Below are 19,106 nucleotides of genomic sequence, written 5' to 3'. Positions count from 1 at the left end.
GTCGCCTGCAGGCTTTACACACACACACACACACACACACACACACACACACACACACACACACACACACACACACACACACACACACACACACACACACACACACACACACACACACACACACACACACACACACACACACACACACACACACACACACACACACACACACACACACACACACACAGTCAAATCCTCAGGGTTCATTTAACCCATTCTGACCTGAGATCAGATTCTAAAAATGTCGTCTACATCCTGACAGTTTTCTGAAAAAGCTATGTTTCTATGTCAGTCGTTCTTCGATTTTTCAAAAATAGCAGACCTACAAGCTCGTAGCGCGCCACTCGGTGGCGCGCTATGAGCTTGTAGATCTGCTATTTTTCAATAGCTAAATCATAACGTAATGCTAACACCAAAAGGGGTTCCCGCCCAAAATGGGTTAACTCTGAGCGTGTACTAATGTAACCAAATGGACCCGCATTTGGACAGGCTCGGAGCCTACAAATTGTTGGAAACCTCATACCGGTATGTTTCGAAGGATTAGACTCTTCCTCACCCAGGAGTCAGCCCAGCTCCTTATCCAGTCATCAGTCATAATCAATACTTGACTATAACTCTCTCCTTACTGGCCTTCAGGCACTTAAGCCTCTCCAATAGATCCAGAAAGCTGCAGCACGCTTGGTCTTCAACCAGCCAAAATTCTCCCCCTTATCCCCCTCCCCCTCCCCCCCTTCTCCGCTCCCTCCATTACAAAACCAAACTCTGATGCTGGGCTGGCCTTCAAAGCAACCAAAGGTATGGCACCCCCATATCTTCAAAGTCTGATCGGACCCTACACACACCCCCCATTGTACAGATATTCAACTCTTAGCTACCTTAAATATCCTTGATGAATATTATTCATTTGATTGTTGTTGATTATCCTTTGACACTGTAAAGCACTTTGTAAACATTGTTTTCGAAAAGCACTTCATAAATAAAGTTTATTATTCTTATTATTATGTGTTGTTCATGCTTACTGTAAAATTGTGAATTGTAAATGGTATATCTAAGGTATGTTCAGAATTCAGATTGAAAAAAATCACTCCCGTGTCAAGTGAGGGGCGCTCTTATCATCATACATCATCATACATGGTCAATTGGTCATACATCACATTCCGTGCTCAACCAATCAAATAATCACACAAAACGGCCAATCTTCCCTTTTCTGCCCTCACTTTTGTCTTCAATATGTACTTTGCTCAGCCATGTCAAATCATCGCTATGGGGTGATCAGCCAATCACAAGCCAATGTCTGTGTTCACACAAACCCGTAAAGCTGGGCATAGGAGGGGCTAGCGCCCCTCAAAAATCATGAGGTTTCTCCCTGCGAAGATTCTCCCCGCTGGATAAATGATGGTGATTATTACGGAACTGCAGCCATTTCACGGCTATCAGTATAGTATTTATTCATAATCACAAACCCCCTGCAGAAATCACACGCACACTGACATGCTTTTTGTATGAAGTTCTCTGTGAGCTTACTGAAGATCTGCAGGGGGGCTGTGTGTGTGCTTCATTGTTTATTGTTCGGTTTATCATAAATTCCCATTGATCCCCGTATCATAATATGTAAAGCAGTGGTGCTGCTCTAACCCCCCATCCCCCCAAAAAAAGAAATCTGAATAATATTTAATTTGCATTGCATTACTTGCTCTTAAAGTTGACTCGTGGAAGGGATTAGTTGGTAAAATACATCCATTGATAAAAAATAATAATAAACAAAAACAATGCTTTGTTAATCAGAATAAAGTGCATCTGTCTGCTGAGGCTTGGCTGCCCTTATCATGCTAAATTGTACACAATCAAATGTTCACACGCTCCCAGAGTTAAGTGAATACGGAGGGATTTTCACTGCGCAGAAAAAGAAGAGCTGGGATGCGTCCGTTAGCACGTAGAATGACACAAATTATTTGTTTATCTCCCAGTAATTAACTTCAGCTGTTTGTCTTGAAATTCTGGAGAACACAGTGGAAAATTAACACCCGCACGCACGCACGCACGCACGCACGCACGCACGCACGCACGCACTCGCACAGCATACAGATGAAAGCACATAGGCACAAAGTAAAATCCATTTTAGTTCCAGTTGTAGGCTCTCAAGAGTTAAATTAACAACTGAGGATTTTACGGCGTGCAAATGCGCATGATGAGACACGCACACATGCACATTTTGAGGTCACACCGTGTCACTATGCATGCACTAGTTTATGGACGCATTCCTGGAGCTTCCTCTCCAATTAATCTTTTTCACCAAACAAAAACAAAAGCCAGGCAGTGCAGCGTGAACAAGAAGAAGAAAAAAAAGACAGATCAGCATGATGAGGAGAAAATAGAAAACGGGAAAAAAGAAAAAAAAAAACCTTGGAAACTTTTAGGGCTGGGTAGGTTGGCCAGGAATAATTGGCTGTCAAGGATGGAGAAGGCGGTGTTCTTTTTTATTTTTTTGAAGCCGGTCCGGAGGAACGATCCAAGGACAAAACAGGGAGGACAGGGTTGCGGTCGCTGCTGGAGATGGAGTGGTCTGTCGCCTCTGCTTCCATTAACCCGTTTAGACCTGAGAACCAATCCTGACAGTTTTCTGAAAAACCCATGTTTCTATGTTATGTCAGTCGTTCTCAAACATTTTCATGTCAAGGGCCCCCAAAAATATATGTAGCCTAATTGGCCAGCCGACCCGCATCTGAAAATATGTTGTTTCAGGGACCCCCCCGCCCCCCCCACCCACCCACCCACCAGAAGCAAAGATTTGAGTTAAAAATGTTCGCTCTGAAAGAGTTGCGCCACATTTTCACGATTTTTCCAAAATAGCAGATCTACAAGCTCGTAGCGCAGCACCCGGTGCCGCGCTACGAGCTTGTAGATCTGCTATTTTGGTACAGCCAAAGTACAACATAATGCTTAAAACACCAAAAGGCGTTCCTCGTCCTGAACGGGTTAAAGCTCAACAAGCGTGCGTGGCCCGGGGAGGTGGTGTCTGGGCCGCCACGGCGCCGCCACAGGCCCGGATGATTCACACATGAAGTGGATCAGAAGGACGAGCAGGCGTATTCCTGGTCCTCCCTCCCATAGATATTTAACCCATTTAGACCTGAGGACGATTCTACAAATGTCTTCTAAATGCTGACTGTTTTCTGTTGTATGTTTCTATGTCAGTGGTTCTCAAACAGTTTCATGTCAAGGAACCCAGACATTTTATAAAATTGGCTGCCGACCCCAATCTGAAAATATGTTGTTCTAGGGACTCCCCAGAAGCAATGTTTTGAGTTAAAAACGTTCGCTCGGAAAGAATATATATTCAAAATGTGTGCCACATTTTCACGATTTTTCAAAAATAGCAGACCTACAAGCTCGTAACGCGCCACTCAGTGGCGCGCTACGAGCTTGTAGATCTGCTATTTTTCAATAGCTAAATTATAACATAATGTTTAAAACACCAAAAGGGGTTCCCGCCCAAAATGGGTTAAAAAAAAATAGATGCCTCATTGGCCGCTGCAGGTCATTGGAGCGTATCTCCATTGAAGACAAGGTATATGAAATGGAGGTAAAGTCACCAACGTCATTTTCGCTATCACGCAATTCCAGGCGGCAGATTCGTCGCACCATGGGAGCCAAACTGCACCCGGAAGTCCGGCAGAATGCACTGGAGTCAATGAGAGCTCAGTGACCAACACTATTTCTGAGTGACTGAGATCTTTTGTAAAGTAACCGCTTCTGGAAAATAACAGAAGACATATAACACAGTATGTCTGCTGTGTTGCTTTTCGATGTGTACACTGTGTAATTTTATAGAGGTATCTAAAGAGCAAAAAGTACGTTTCTGAACGTGTCAAATATCGCGAGACTGTCCACCGTTTCAGAAACAGAAACGACACCTGCTGCTGTTGAAATCCTCAAATAAAATGATATACTGTGCACTCTGTGCACATCGAAAAGCAAGTGATTAGAAAACAAGCTGTGATATGTCTTCTTTTATATGCCTGAACCGATTATATGACACAGGTCTCAATGGTTCATAAATAATGTTTGTTATGAGCTGGTCAAGCTTGCTCCAGCATTCACTGCTTTGTATCATGTAACTTCCGGTGCGAGATTTGGCTCCCATGAAAGTGTCATGGCGCATCACAGTCACGTGACCATGTCACTTCCTTCTCTAATCTTCCTTGATTGAAGGCAGGAAGTCAAGCCGAAGTGCTGCTGAAGGCATTTTGCTGAAGGAACGATGCGTCGCCGCCCCAAGTGACGTCACTCATGCGACTCCTCGGGCTGCTCTCGCTGCTCACTCGTGACACAAGTGACTACTGGCCAATCCCAGCGCGTCTTTTCCGGGAGTTCTGTTACGCAGAAGCGGAAGCTCATGCTTCGCAAAGGAACCTCAGGAAAATTGTGCCTTCAATTTTGCCACGCGCCCCAGAACTCCAGAAGAGTCTATGCTGTGCCGCATTTTTACGATTTTTCAAAAATAGCAGATCTACAAGCTCGTAGCGCGCCACTCGGTGGCGCACTATGAGCTTGTAGATCTGCTATTTTTCAATAGCTAAAGTATAACATAATGCTTAGTTAAAACACCAAAAGGGGTTCCCGCCCAAAATGGGTTAAAAATGTGTGACATTTTTGAAAACCAGAATATGGAACAGGTTCAAAGTGGTTCGGACTCATGGCGTGGTGGTGAACGCCCACTCTGAAGAGGTGAGATTTCAGACTCAGTTGCTGCTCGTCACGTCCTTTGGTGACAAATACTTTTGCACATTGTCAGTGCAAAAATGGGTTTTTGGAGAGGCCTGGCTGGCTGGCTGGCTGGCTGGCGTGTTTTTTATTTATTTTATTTATTCACCATAATCAGCAGGGCACAATGAAGCGTGAGAGGCAGAAGTGTGTCAGGTAGAGAGGGTGTGAAAAGATCCGTTGGCAGCTTGTCGGGAAGAGGTGCCACTGGAGAGAGAGAGAGAGCTGCATGTGGAGAGGTGTGAAGAATGGTGAACAATAAGCAGGCCAAATGCCCCAGCCAGCAGTGTGCAGGCAGGCAGCACTGTGTGTGCATAGATAGTCTATAGGCAGGCACACATACTCTCATACACTCACTGCCTGTATGCAGGCGTGTGCTGCTGCACACAATGACAATACTCACACCGCCTATACACATCAGAATAGAACGGACGGTGGGTATCATGGCATCATTTCAGCTAAAGCTAAGGTATCGCAAGCTCACGCGCCAAAATCTTTGCGGTTACGTGCGGTTATTTGCCTCTTTTTTCCCACTATTTTCCTCTATTTTTGCGGTTACATGCAGTTATTTGCCTCAGTTTTTGGCATATTTTCCTCCATTCTTTCCTCCCCTGGAGCCAAGGTATGGTAGCTGCCATAGCTTGCCATACCCTTTGACACCACCGTGCCACCTCGAGCACCCTTGTTTGTTTTTTAAAGCAGTGTATGACGTACAGTAGGTTTGCTGGCGGCCGTTCACGCTGCTGTTCCAGCCCAGAGTACAGATTTCCACAGATCTATCAGAAGGCAGAGATCTCTGATCGTCTGGCTTCTGACTATTACCCAGGTGATGCATACAATACCTTCATCCAAGTAAAGGTATTTTAAAGATCACACACACACGCACGCACGCACGCGCGCACGCACGCACGCACGCACGCACGCACGCACGCACGCACGCACGCACGCACGCACGCACGCACGCACGCACGCACGCACGCACAACCTCATAAAAACATAGCAAAGGCTTAGCTAGAAATAGGCACAGTCAGAATAGCACGATAGCATGAATTCCACCAACTCTATCTAAGCCTGACAGCTTAAGACATCAAAGTCAAGCCTCATTCATTCATCTGGCTTCCTTCACCTCTCTCTCTCTCTCTCTCTCACCTTCCTGCAGGTACATGACTCTCTCTCTCTCTCTCTCTCTCTCACCTTCCTGCAGGTACATGACTCTCTCTCTCTCTCTCTCTCTCTCTCTCTCTCTCTCTCTCTCTCTCTCTCTCTCTCTCTCTCTCTCTCTCTCTCTCTCTCTCTCTCTCTCTCTCTCTCTCTCTCTCTCTCTCTCTCTCTCTCTCTCTCTCTCTCTCTCTCTCTCTCTCTCTCTCTCTCTCTCTCTCTCTCTCTCTCTCTCTCTCTCTCTCTCTCTCTCTCTCTCTCTCTCTCCCTCTCCCTCCCTCCCATGGGCTGGTGGCAGCACGCATCAGGGTAGAACATGCCTACTACAGGACAGTGGACAATCTAGAGACTTTTGGTGCAACATGGGCTGTGGGAGGGGTGCTGTGTATGGTGGGGGAGCATGGGGAACTAATTATCTCGTTTTAATATTTATTCTTAAGTTTTAATGAAGCATGTGAAATGATGTGATTTGGTGCTGAGTTGCGGCAGTATTCAATAAAGGTACCTTTAAAATCAAAATATCTCTCTCTCTCTCTCTCTCTCTCTCTCTCTCTCTCTCTCACCTTCCTGCAGGTACATGACGGCCTGTGAGTAGTTCTGCAGGGCGTGGTGTGTCCTCCCCAGGCTGCCGTAGGCTGCCGTCTTGGCCGCCAGGTCACTTGTTTGGGCCGCCACGCTCAGGTGCTGCTCCTGGAAGACCACGGCCCGCTCGTAGTTCCCCAGAGACTCGTACGTCAGGCCAAGGTTGCCGTAGGCGCGGCCCTGGAGGCATAGGGTTGTCACAATTATAATTACAATGTAGGCATTTAGCAGACGTTTAGCAACGTTTAGCAAAGGTTTAGGCTTATGTGGTCTATGGGAATGGAGTTTTTAGAATCTTCTTGTTCCAGGCTGCGTTTTTTATCAAAACAAGCTTGATTTGCGGCTCATTTCTATAGACGATATGATCGCCGCTTACAAAATGTATGTTTTGGGTGAATTAAATAACATTGGCGCGACATGTCACATAGCATTCCTGTTCCATAGACATGTCACATAGCATTCCTGTTCCATAGACATGTTACATAGCATTCCTGTTCCATAGACATGTTACATAGCATTCCTGTTCCATAGACATGTTACATAGCATTCCTGTTCCATAGACATGTCACATAGCATTCCTGTTCCATAGACATGTCACATAGCATTCCTGTTCCATAGACATGTTACATAGCATTCCTGTTCCATAGACATGTCACATAGCATTCCTGTTCCATAGACATGTCACATAGCATTCCTGTTCCATAGACATGTCACATAGCATTCCTGTTCCATAGACATGTTACATAGCATTCCTGTTCCATAGACATGTCACATAGCATTCCTGTTCCATAGACATGTCACATAGCATTCCTGTTCCATAGACATGTTACATAGCATTCCTGTTCCATAGACATGTCACATAGCATTCCTGTTCCATAGACATGTCACATAGCATTCCTGTTCCATAGACATGTTACATAGCATTCCTGTTCCATAGACATGTCACATAGCATTCCTGTTCCATAGACATGTTACATAGCATTCCTGTTCCATAGACATGTTACATAGCATTCCTGTTCCATAGACATGTTACATAGCATTCCTGTTCCATAGACATGTTACATAGCATTCATGTTCCATAGACATGTTACATAGCATTCCTGTTCCTCTGTTTCCGAGTGAAACGCCTTTCGAAATAAGACGGTTCTCCATAGAGATGAATGGTTGGCGGTCTTCGAGTACAAAATTCAGCAACCATATTGCATGTCGTCGAGGCTATAGGGCAAGTGCTATGGTGGGGTCTGAACTGAGTCTAGTCATAGTCGTCTAATCGCAATGATTTGAGATAATCGCAGTTATTTTGTCATAATCGTTGAAAGATGTTCATACATACTAAAAGAAATAGCAGATCAGAACTATTGCCGCTATTTTTACCTTTTCTAAAAAACATGTGCACGGCGCAATTTCTCATTACGAAGCCTGAAAAGGCAAACAGAAATGTAATTTCAATTCTTATTAAATGTTCCAATTTCCAACAGCAAAAAAACCCCCACAATCAAATCGTCAATCAATCGCGATCATTCGCGTGACAATCAATCGTCCCAACTGTAAAACGTGCCAACGGCGCCGCCAGCCCAGCCCATCCCATCCCGCCCCATCCCGTCCTCACCTGGCGGGCGGGGCTGCCCGTCTCCTCGGCGATCTCCAGGTCGCTCTGGTGGCAGCGCAGCGCCGTCTCGTACTCGCCCATGGACTGGTAGACGGTGCCCAGGCCGCAGCTGGCGTCGCCCTCCAGCAGGCGGTCGCGGGTGTCGCGGGCGATGGCCAGCTGCCGCTCCAGGCAGGAGATGGCCTGCTCGTAGTTGCCCAGTTGGCTGTGCAGCGCGCCCAGCTCACCGTAGGCCGCCGCCTTGCCGCCGCACTCGCCCAGCTCGTGGGCGACGACCAGGCGCTTCTCGAAGCACACCAGGGACTGCTGCAGGTTGCCCATGGCCCTGTGGGTGGGTGGGGGGAGGAGAGGATATTCAGGCTGGATGGCTGGATGTGAGAAGTGGTAGAACACGTATTTTTACTTCACTTGAGTATTGCCTATTTTCAATACTTTTACTTCTACTCAGCTCACAAGAGATTGTAGATTCCTCCAAGAGAGCGCCTGCAGTAAACAGAGCCCTCGGTCACAACCCGATATACATTATCTGTCTGGTTATCTCCTATCAAGGGAATAATACATCCTGCTATTTTCCCATTATCTAATGTGGCAAATATGGCCGCGGGGTGCTATTATAGGACATGGAGAATGTATTAGGTTGTCACGACAGCAGGTGTTCCGTCATTAGTTTAAAGACCTGCACCATTTCAGTGTAAACAAAACGCACATTTATTAGTTCCCTGACAGTCAGGCCGCCGATGTGGATTGGGGGGGGGGGGCTCTGTGTGCGCGTGCGTGGGTGCTTGTGCATGCTTGCGTGTGTGTGTGTGTGTGTGTGTGAGCGTGCGTGCGTGCGTGCCTGTGTGTGCACAAAAGTCAGCGTTGAGATTGCCAGACAGTGAGGAAAAGGACTGAGCTGGGATATTAAAAAAAGAATTGGGCTGCTATTTATTTACCATCCACTTGCCCTAGATGGGTCAGCTGTAACCGTCCCATATATTCGATGACTGAGAGAGAGAGGCGTTAATCCCATCTCTGTGTTTTCAACTGCCTGCACAGCAGAGGCTTCAAACGGACGGCATTAAATTCCTCAGACCCAGCAACTATTGTTGGATGTGGTTTCAGAAGGAGCATTAGTCAGAATAAAAGCCTTGAGCGTAATTAATGTTATGTGATATGAGAGATGGGAGAGGGGGGGGCATAAAACGAGAGAAAGGGCTGTGATGGCTATTATTCTCTTCTGAACCCGTGCATGGCTCATATGTGACCAGATTTGACTGAGAGACTGCCATCGCGCACATTACAGCTTTTCACCAGAGGAGAAAAACTTTTTTTCTTTTTTTTTCTTCAAAATGAGTTAATAGCACAGGCAGACTTCACATACTAGAGCATGTCTGAAATAAGTGTCAAACATGTAGCTATTTGTAATGTTAGAGACCACAAAAGTGAACCTTTCAAGCCTGTTTTCTCAACTTTCTGCAAGACATTACTCTATAAGCCATATCTCCAAAACTGGTGGGTCAAACTTAACAATCAATATGTCCATTTGAAGCTATGATTCCCTGCTTTCATGGGACATGAAAAAACAAAAATTCCAAAAAATCCAATGGCAGTCTCTCAGTCAAAGTCACATATTGTCTTGTGTCTGATTGTCATGGTGGCTTGCTGATGATGATGATGCACAGTGAAAGCAAATCTATGCTTTGACGAAAAAAGTTGACCACTTCAGAGCTGTACTGCTGCATCATGACGCGTTGAGAGCTTGTAGATAGCCAATGCTGCTATTTCTGTGTGATATTTGGGAACGTTTGGAGAGAGAGGGGGAAAAAATGACGTTGAAACGTTTTGAAAATCTATGCCTATAATACCCTAAATAGGGTTGTCAGGTTCAAAGTTGTTAACCCATTTTAGGCCTGACCTCAATTTTTTTTTTAAATCTACTAAATCCTCCAGTTTTCTGAAATAAATATTTTCACGATTTTTCAAAAATAGCAGACCTACAGTGGCGCGCTATGAGCTTGTAGATCTGCTATTTTTCAATAGCTAAATTATAACATAATGTTTAAAACACCAAAAGGGGTTCCCGCCCCAAAATGGGTTAAAATACCGTATTTTCAACTAAAAGGTGTGAGACGTGCACAACACTTTTTTTCCCGGCTGAGGCATAAATTATATGTTTATGCAGAAAATTGGTTGCCTCTGTGTTTGTTTTGCAGTATTTCATCATCACAGGATGTTATCAGCTCTCAGACACACAAGGGGGGAAGGAGACAAAAGGTTGTCCCGAATTAACTCCCCCCCCCCCCCCCCCCTGTCTGTGTGCCAAAGCCTCTTTGCATACAGATGAGATCAGGATGGACCCAAAAAGGATGCTGCTGAGACAGCTAGCTAGCGGCACACATTCCATTGCGCCACGCCTTGCTCAATGGCACTCCGGTGGTCCTCAACAACAGCGACGGCTCAATGAATGGACAGATTATGCAAAGTAGGATTACTGCGATTATTATTAACATCGAGCCGATACCATTACAGTACCTGTCACTGTTATGTAACACGCAGCAGGAAATTGATATTTTTCAGCTTAATCTAAAACCTAATTTATGTGATGGTGTCGGTGCACAGGGATGTCGTTTATTTATTATATCATTTTTTTGGAAGATATCTTTTGGGCTTTTTCTGCCTTTATTTGATAGGGTACAGTAAGCTGACAGGAAATGGGGAGAGGGAGATGGGGAGAGACACGCAGCAAAGGTCGTCGGGATCGGGAGTCGAACCCTTGACTCGCTGCCAGGCTAGCATGTTGGCTAGCATGTTGTATATTTTAAATATTATATTATTAAATTATATTTTTCTACTAGACTTTGTTAGTAGACGTGGTGGGTGTGTCACTTGATTACCCTGATTACCCTAATTGCAAAGACAGCTTGTTGACTTTATATATAACACGCCTATTTATTTATTTCTTTTTTATGTTTTTTTTGTGTGGCTTTCAGGGACAGACAGTAGGCTGACAGGAAATGGGGAGAGAGATGCAGTAAACATGAGTGACATGCAGTAAAGGCCGTCGGGATCGGGAGTCGAACCCGCGGCACACTGCCAGACTGGATTACCAGCCAAGGTGCCTGGACCGCAGAGCCACGGCCCAGGCCGTAACACGCCTACTTTGTTGTATACTCATTCCTGACGAAGACCCGGAAGGGTCGAAACGTTGATTATTTTTACATGGGAGCTCAGGAAACGGTGTGCGGACGTCCTCCCTTCTTTCAGGCTGGATTAGCAGTCTAGGTGAGCATCACCACCATAGCAATCAGACACAAGACAATAATGATCCGTTTGTAAACATTGGACCCGTGCAGGACTCTGGCTAGTAGATCGGCTATTTTCACTAGTTTGGGTCCCCAGGGGCAAATAACGTCTAATCTCTCTTTTTGGATCTCGACTGGAAAGGTTTGGGAACCACTGCCGTTCAAATTTTGAACCATAGAGCACCGAAGTCTGACGTCTATCCATTTGAGTGAAACGGCCGGGATGACATGTTTATTTTTCAAACACAGTTCTTATATGAGGCAATCTAAAATCCCCCTATGGGGATTGCAATGCAAATAAAAAGTACATGAACCTGTGGATTTGCGCCCTCTACCGATATTGAAGAATCAACTGACGCTATTGTTACTACTACTGAATTAGTTACATTTTCTCTAGAAACAGACTGTATCATATACGAGTGACTGACTGTCGCAAACGATACAGAGACACCACCCCGACAATAACGCAGAGACAGCTTGTTTATTTTTGGACCACAATGCTTATATGAAACGATTTTAAGATGACCCCATGTTATTCTCCATGGAGAAATGACTTCCGTGAACCAGGGGAATCGAGGGGACGAGCGAGTATCGCCAGAACTTTCGGCGCTCCGTTATGCTGACCTGTGTCCGTTGCCGAGGCCCCGGTAGGCCTTCTCCTGGTCCTGCATGCGTCCCAGGCTCTGGGCCACCGAGAGGTACTGGTCGTAGTACTTGATGGCCTCCTCGAAGTCGCCCAGCGCCTCGTAGCAGTCGCCCAGGTTGCCGTAGGCGCGGCCGCGGTCCAGCAACGCCTCGTTGCCGCTCAGCTGCTGCAGCGTGGCCAGCTGCTGCTCCAGGTAGCCGATGGCCTCCTCCATCACCCCCACGTTCATCTTGGTGATGCCCATGTTGCCGTACACCTGTTGTGTGGGCCGGGCGGAGGCTTCGTTATTTGTATTGTTTTGTATAGACATGACAGACAGATACAACAACAAGACATAACAATGAGACAAACAAATCGTGTTTTAACCCATTCGGGCCTGACGTCGAAAAAAATGTTTTTAAATCATGACAATTTTCGGAAAGATTTGAGGCACATTTTAACGATTTTTCAAAAATAGCTAAATCATTACATAATGCTAACACCAAAAGGGGTTCCCGCCCAAAATGGGTTAACTTTGAGTGCCCGCCGGACCTGATTATTCCTGTTTCTTTCCAACAGTGTATACCTGTGCCTCCACGGCGGGGTCCCTGAGCCTAACCCTGTTTCTTTCCAACAGTGTATACCTGTGCCTCCACGGCGGGGTCCCTGAGCCTGTTTCTTTCCAACAGTGTATACCTGTGCCTCCACGGCGGGGTCCCTGAGCCTGTTTCTTTCCAACAGTGTATACCTGTGCCTCCACGGCGGGGTCCCTGAGCCTGTTTCTTTCCAACAGTGTATACCTGTGCCTCCACGGCGGGGTCCCTGAGCCGGCGGCCCAGCTCCAGCTGCTCCTCGTAGCTCTTGAAGGCCATGGCGTACTTCCCCAGCGCCATGTATACGGCGGCCAGGTGGCCGTGGGCCTTGCACTCCCCCGGCACGTCACACAGCTCCTGGTACACCTCTAGCTCCTGGGTGTGGTATCCCAGGGCCTTGTCGTACTGCTGCACCAGCCTGTAGGTGGCGCCCAGCGCGGCGTACGCACACGCCTCCATGCGCCGCTCTTTCACCTGAAAAGAGCCGCCGACGTCGAGATGCTGTTTACTTTAATGGCCACACTGCACATTAAATAAATCCAGGGGTGTGGCTAAGAATCTGGGGGTTGGACTAGGGGTGTGGCTGAGAAGAGTTACCCAGAGGTACCCAGGCAAACCTAGAGGGCCCAATTTGACCTAGAGGAAAAATCGGTGCCCCACTGTACGTACATACTGGCAGCAAGAATGAGTTATAGTGCTAGAGACATTACCGCCGCCTTCTTTAAATAATGGACTACGTCATTTTTTGAGGAAGATTATTTTTTGGCCTAAGTCGGCTCTTCATGACACTGGCCACCTCTGGAAAAACGGCCTAAGTCCTAATTGAAAAGGATTCATGGCCTATCTCAAGTGTGTGACTAAGGCCCTTTTTTGTCACATTGGTCTTGTAACTTAGGTCAAAATAATTGCCTAACTCAAAATAAAAACAGAATTAGTTGGCCTAAGTCACCTGACTTAGGCCAAACAAGTCAACAATTCAGAAATTGGCCTAAGTCATTTAATCATCTTATGTTAGGCTTACATAACTGACAGTGTTATTATTGTCATTTTATAAAAAATTTAATAAAATGACATTTTTAGAAGGTGACATTACACTCTGCACTGTCCTTAAACACTTTCCTATTTTGGGCATGTCATTATAGAAATCCCCCCCCCCCCCCCCCAAAAAAATATCGCAAAACAGCAAAAAATAGCCAAACTACAAGCTCACAATGCATACAACAAGTTGTGAGCGTGCGAACCAGCCATTTACTCTGTTCGTTGCACGACAAAGTATATAATATAGGGCTTAAGTGGTTAAAATGTCATTTTAGAATGTGAAGACGTCCTGTGCATATTAAAGGACCATAGCTGTGGTCTGGCATGTTTAGCTTACTGGCTACAACTGACAAATACTTTTGTTTGATTGTTTGATTTTCCAGGAAGATTCCGTTCATTATAGAACGACTTGCAGAGACTTGAAACTTGCTTGAGAGATGGGCAATCCAACAAACTAATTATTGTTGTGCCGTTATCTCCGTTTGTCAAAGTCATGTTATTGTGGCATTTCAATGCCTTATCAAATGCAAATTGATCTGAAAAGACTACCAGAAATAGTTCCTGGAGAAACGATTCAGAAATTCAAATGTCCATGACACAAGGCAGTTATCAACAAATGGGCTGGCAACTCTTAAAAACAAAGGCATTAATGTCTAAGCTGATGTAGGATAATATGGCCAATGAATGCATGACATACAGTATACTGTATATGTCTGTGGGTCTTTTAAACAATAATGAACAGTATTTATAATATGCCAATAACTAATTGTGATCATACCTGATGAGCCAAGGCCAATTGCTGCTCGTAAAACTGAATGGCTCCAGCCACATCCTTCTTACAGACAAATATGTCGCCCAGGTTGCCCAGCGCTCTGAAGCGGGCCTGTGCATTGTTCAGCGACTGCGCCAGAGACAGCAGGTATTTCTGACACTCCTCCGCCTTGGCGAAGTCCCCCAGGGCCTTGAACGCCAGGCCCAGGTTACAGTAGGCCTTGGCCTGGCTCAGTTTGTCGTGGAGGTCCTTGGCCAGCGCCAGGTCCTGCTCGTAGTACTTGACCGCATCCTGGTAGCTGCCCAGGCAGTAGTGGGCGTAGCCCAGGTTGTGGCAGACCTTCCCCTCGCTCTCCATGTCCTGGAGGTCGGGGGACAGCCGCAGGTACTGCTCGTAGTAGGGCACGGCCTGTGGGAACTCCCCCCGGGAGCAGTGGAAGTTGCCCAGGTTGCCCAGGGCGCGCGCCTCGCTCTGGACGTCGCGGAGCTCGCGGGCGATGTTGAGGTGGTTCTGGTAGTGCTGCAGGGCGCGGTCGTGCGCGCCCAACGCCTGGTAGGCCACGGCCAGGTTGCCGTGCGTGGAGGCCTGCGAGGCGCGGTCGTTCACCTCCATGGAGATCTGCAGCTCCTGCCGGTGGTAGCGCACGGCCTGGTCGAAGGCGCCCAGCGCGTTGTACGCGTTGCCCATGTTGCCGTAGGCGCGGCCCTGCGCCGCATAGTCGTTGAGCTCCTGCACGATGGCCAGGTGGGTTTTGTGGAGTTTCAGCGCGGTCTCGTAGTCCCCCTTCATCTGGTGGATGATGCCTGATGGAGTGTGGAGGACAAGAAAGGGAGGGAGGTTGAAGTTAACGGGCCCACTCAGAGGGAAATAAAGAGTATAAATTCTAGTGCCTCGTCAGCTCCTCTGTGTACAAAGCAGGCCGTTTGGATGTTAACCCAGTTAGACCTGAGACCAGATTCAAAAGAAAAAAAAAAGTCCTGACAGTTTTCTGAAAAACCTAGGTTTCTGTGTCAGTGGTTCTCAAACCCTTTCATGTCAAGCACCCCGTAATTGTCCACCGACCCCCATCTCAAAATATTTTGTTCCAGGACCCCCCAGAAGCAAAGATTTGAGTTACAAATGTTTAAAGATATATGTATTCAAAGACTTTTCAAAAATAGCAGACCTACAAGTTCGTAGCGCGGCACTCGGTGCCGCACTATGTGCTTGTAGATCTGCTATTTTTCCAACAGCTAAACTTTAAAATAATAGATAAAGTGGTAAAATGCTATGGTGACATGGATGCGTTCCAGGTCTCAATGGGTTAAAATATGCTCGCCGCTGAGCCATCTGTTCCCCCGCTCACACAACACACTCTCCCAGAGATGTATGGTCATTAAAATGCAGCGCAATCACACAGTTGTAATAAAAACCAAAATGGAATCATTACATCGGCTAAGCTGTCCTTGATGAGTGTGTCTTAGAAGAATTTTACCAAAACCAACACGTTTTTCTCCACAGGGAGGGACGTGCTGACGAGGGAACAGCGAGAGGAAGAAGAGAGTAGTGGAAGCAGGAGGAGAAGAGTGCGGGACTAATCGATGGAAAGCTTAGCAAACACGAGGCGAGCACGGCAAAATATAAATAATGAAGAGCCCTGTGTGTCGAGAGCATCACGTCTGAGAAAATATCACCCTGTGAAAAAGTATAATAGCTTTACCTCACAGCCAGCCACCTGGCGCGCCGTGCACGCACACTGTGCATACAAACACATACACAAATAAACAGGCACACTCATGAGACAAATAGACAGAGGAGGGGAGAGAGACAACATCACAGATCATCTACCTCATCCCCTGTTGCCTTTGAGAGCTACAGTACCAGGAGGGGAGAGAGACAACATCACAGATCATCTACCTCATCCCCTGTTGCCTTTGAGAGCTACAGTACCAGAGCAGTCATCTCTGGGGGGCGCTCCTTCCTTCCTTCCGCGGCGTCACCCCAGCTTTCCATAATAATAATTACACTACTGAAGCCCACTGAAGGGGGAGAGCCGAGCGGAGCAGCTAGGCGATGCCTGCAGGCTACAGAGGATGGAGCCGTGGAGATTGGCCCCAGGGCTAACGATCAATCACTCGCTTCGCCGCAGAGAGAGCTTATGTGTGCCGAGGAACACAACGCAGCCGTGCAACGTTCACCCACCATGCACGCAGCCCTGGCCAGCCAACATGGCTTTGCTTCATCAGCAAGCGGGCTAAAGGCTCTGGCGTTTATTGCTTCACCAAACGAATGTGTTTTCTTTTTGGGTTTAAAATACGTTGTTTTTGTCACAACAACAAAATGGTCGTTTGACGAAGCATAGTTTTGCCTAGCGGGCCACAATAAGGATGATGGCACAGAATGTGGTGGAGCCACAGAGAATAGGGATATCGGGTAAAGCCAGGGTGGGTGGAAAACAGGGATTTAGAGAGAGAGAGATGCTGTGGCTTGTGGCGAGAATGTGACGGTGCCGCAAGGGATCGCAGCCACCACCATGTGTGTTTTCCCATTTATTCCAACCCAAAGCATGCCACACTGCAGGCGCACACGCAGGCTGAACAAACAGCGGGACTGAAGCTGAGCAGGAGACTGCACAAGGACTGAAGCTGAGCAGGAGACTGCACAAGGACTTCACAATTTAGGCATTTAGCAGACTCTTAATCCAGAGCGACTTACATTAAGCAAGAACAAAAAGCATGGGAATACATCACATATGTAAAATACATTTATCGCGAAACATGCGTAAGCTAAGAACGTGACTAGAACATATCTATATAATGACACTATACATATAAACTATAACTAGAACATATCTATATAATGACACTATACATATAAACTATACATATATGCTATACTATGCTGTACATATATACTATGAAGTGCTATGACTACATACAATGCACTTATTGTGCTGTCTACATGAAATGCTATGTCTGTTTCAAATGCTATATAAGTCTAAGAAGTGCTGTCTAAGGGGGGTAGGGTAAGTGCTATGGGCCATGATGGAGTCTGAAAAGGTGGGTTTTCAGACTACGGCGGAAGATCGGGAGTGATGCTGCAGTTCTGATTGCAACGGGAAGTGCATTCCACAGTTTTGGGGCCAGAAGGGAGAAGAGTTTGGGACGTGTGGAGCGTTGTCCCGGCGTTTTTAGTGAGGGTACTTCCAGCTTCCAGGGTACAGCTTCCAGGGTACAAAGCATCGCCGCCGTGGCTCCACGAGCAACGGAGATGTTTGCTCAATAAAAAGCTGTGCATTATTGCCAATGGGAATGGAAACAGTGCTTTAACGCTGCGTTGGGGTATCGTATCCATACAGTATAGGCCACAGGGATGCATACGTAAAGCCTACAGTCTGGGGTTTTACACATTACCAGACTGAGGCAGTTGTTTCTTAGTTTTCCGCATCTGGGGAGGAGGAACTCATAGCACCTACAGTGCAATGCTTTGATCAAGTCATCAAGTAAAAAAAGAGAGCAATCTCTTTCCCCTATGTGTACAAAGAAAGGCGAGATCAATTCAACACAGCCCACACTGTCTCTTCTGTCTTTTCCAAAAAAAAAGTTACATTTCTTTTCCCGGAGAAACTTCTTCAGAGAGCTGCCGTTGAATTTAATAATTCTGGCTGTGATTCTGCAGACAAATCCGGTGTGATTTGCTGTGTGTGTGTGTGTGTGTGTGTGTGTGTATATGTGTGTGTGTGTGTGTGTGTGTGTGTGTGTGCTCTTGACTCCAGGAGGTTAAAGTGGCACACCCTGTACCCCCACTGTAATCACCAGGTCATCACCCGCGAGGAATTAGCATTCGGCGCGCACGGCATGCCCCGCTTCCGCAGGCCGCTTGAAGACAACAGTTCAATACAAAGACAGCGACATTATAATGATGCACAACTCATCGTATCCCACAGGAATGAGGGAACGAGGGAACGAAGGGTAGCGTGCGTACGAGTGAAATCGATGTGGTTAGATTGGACAGACGTCCGTCCCAACATAAACACGACGTGCCCTGGCCTTTCCCAGCGGCCACCGCTGCCAAAACCAAATGAGCATGCAGCGGTGGCTGGCTTCACATTGGCTCGGAGTCCCGCCGTTGTGGGCATTCCCCCCCCCCCCCCTCCCCCACCCCCCAGCCCCGTGGACAGAGCTTTATGCCTTAGCCCGGGGGCTTGGTGAGCGGCGTCCATGTTAATCTATTAAGACCTGGAACGCGTCCATGTCACCTTATCTTTTAACCACTTTTAACCATAATTTTACTTTTTAGCTGTTGAAAAATCGTGAAAATGTGGCGCAAATCTTTGAATATATATTATTTCCCACTGCGAACGTTTTTAACTCACATTATCTTTGCTTCTAGGGGGGTCCCTGAAACAAGCTATTTTCAGATGGGGGTCGGCGGGCAATTACATATCATTTTCGGGGGCCTTGACGTGAAAAGGTTTTCAGCACCACCGATAAGTTTTGCAGAAAACTGAATTAGAAGACATTTGTAGAATCTGGTCTCAGGTCTCAATGGCTTAACATGCACGGCAGTCCGGGCCGGAGGAGCACGGCCGGACAGCCCCCTCGCCAACAAAGTCACTCCCAAGGTTACGTCTTCCCCCGTGGAGGCTGATCCCACTGAGAGCATAATGCCTATTGATGTATTACCAGCGAACACGCTCCGT

General features: G+C 46.8%; 1 protein-coding gene across 3 annotated transcripts in view; it reads right to left on the bottom strand.

The window, feature by feature from the left end:
* The window catches only part of ttc28 (tetratricopeptide repeat domain 28), a 363,296-nt gene that overhangs the window by 55,735 nt on the left and 288,455 nt on the right, over positions 1 to 19,106 (bottom strand). For all 3 annotated transcript variants that reach the window (XM_079516434.1, XM_079516435.1, XM_079516436.1), the window contains 5 exons: positions 14,432 to 15,228; positions 12,823 to 13,089; positions 12,022 to 12,299; positions 8,114 to 8,438; positions 6,486 to 6,684 (listed from right to left, as the gene is read on the bottom strand). In XM_079516434.1, coding sequence (XP_079372560.1) covers positions 6,486 to 6,684; positions 8,114 to 8,438; positions 12,022 to 12,299; positions 12,823 to 13,089; positions 14,432 to 15,228 — 1,866 coding nt within the window. The remainder of the gene's footprint in view (positions 1 to 6,485; positions 6,685 to 8,113; positions 8,439 to 12,021; positions 12,300 to 12,822; positions 13,090 to 14,431; positions 15,229 to 19,106) is intronic.

The sequence above is a fragment of the Electrona antarctica genome, assembly GCF_951216825.1.
Source record: "Electrona antarctica genome assembly, chromosome: 12".
Classification (NCBI taxonomy): domain Eukaryota; kingdom Metazoa; phylum Chordata; class Actinopteri; order Myctophiformes; family Myctophidae; genus Electrona; species Electrona antarctica.
Note: the sequence above shows the minus strand (reverse complement) of the source record. Positions and strands in the feature narration are given on the sequence as shown.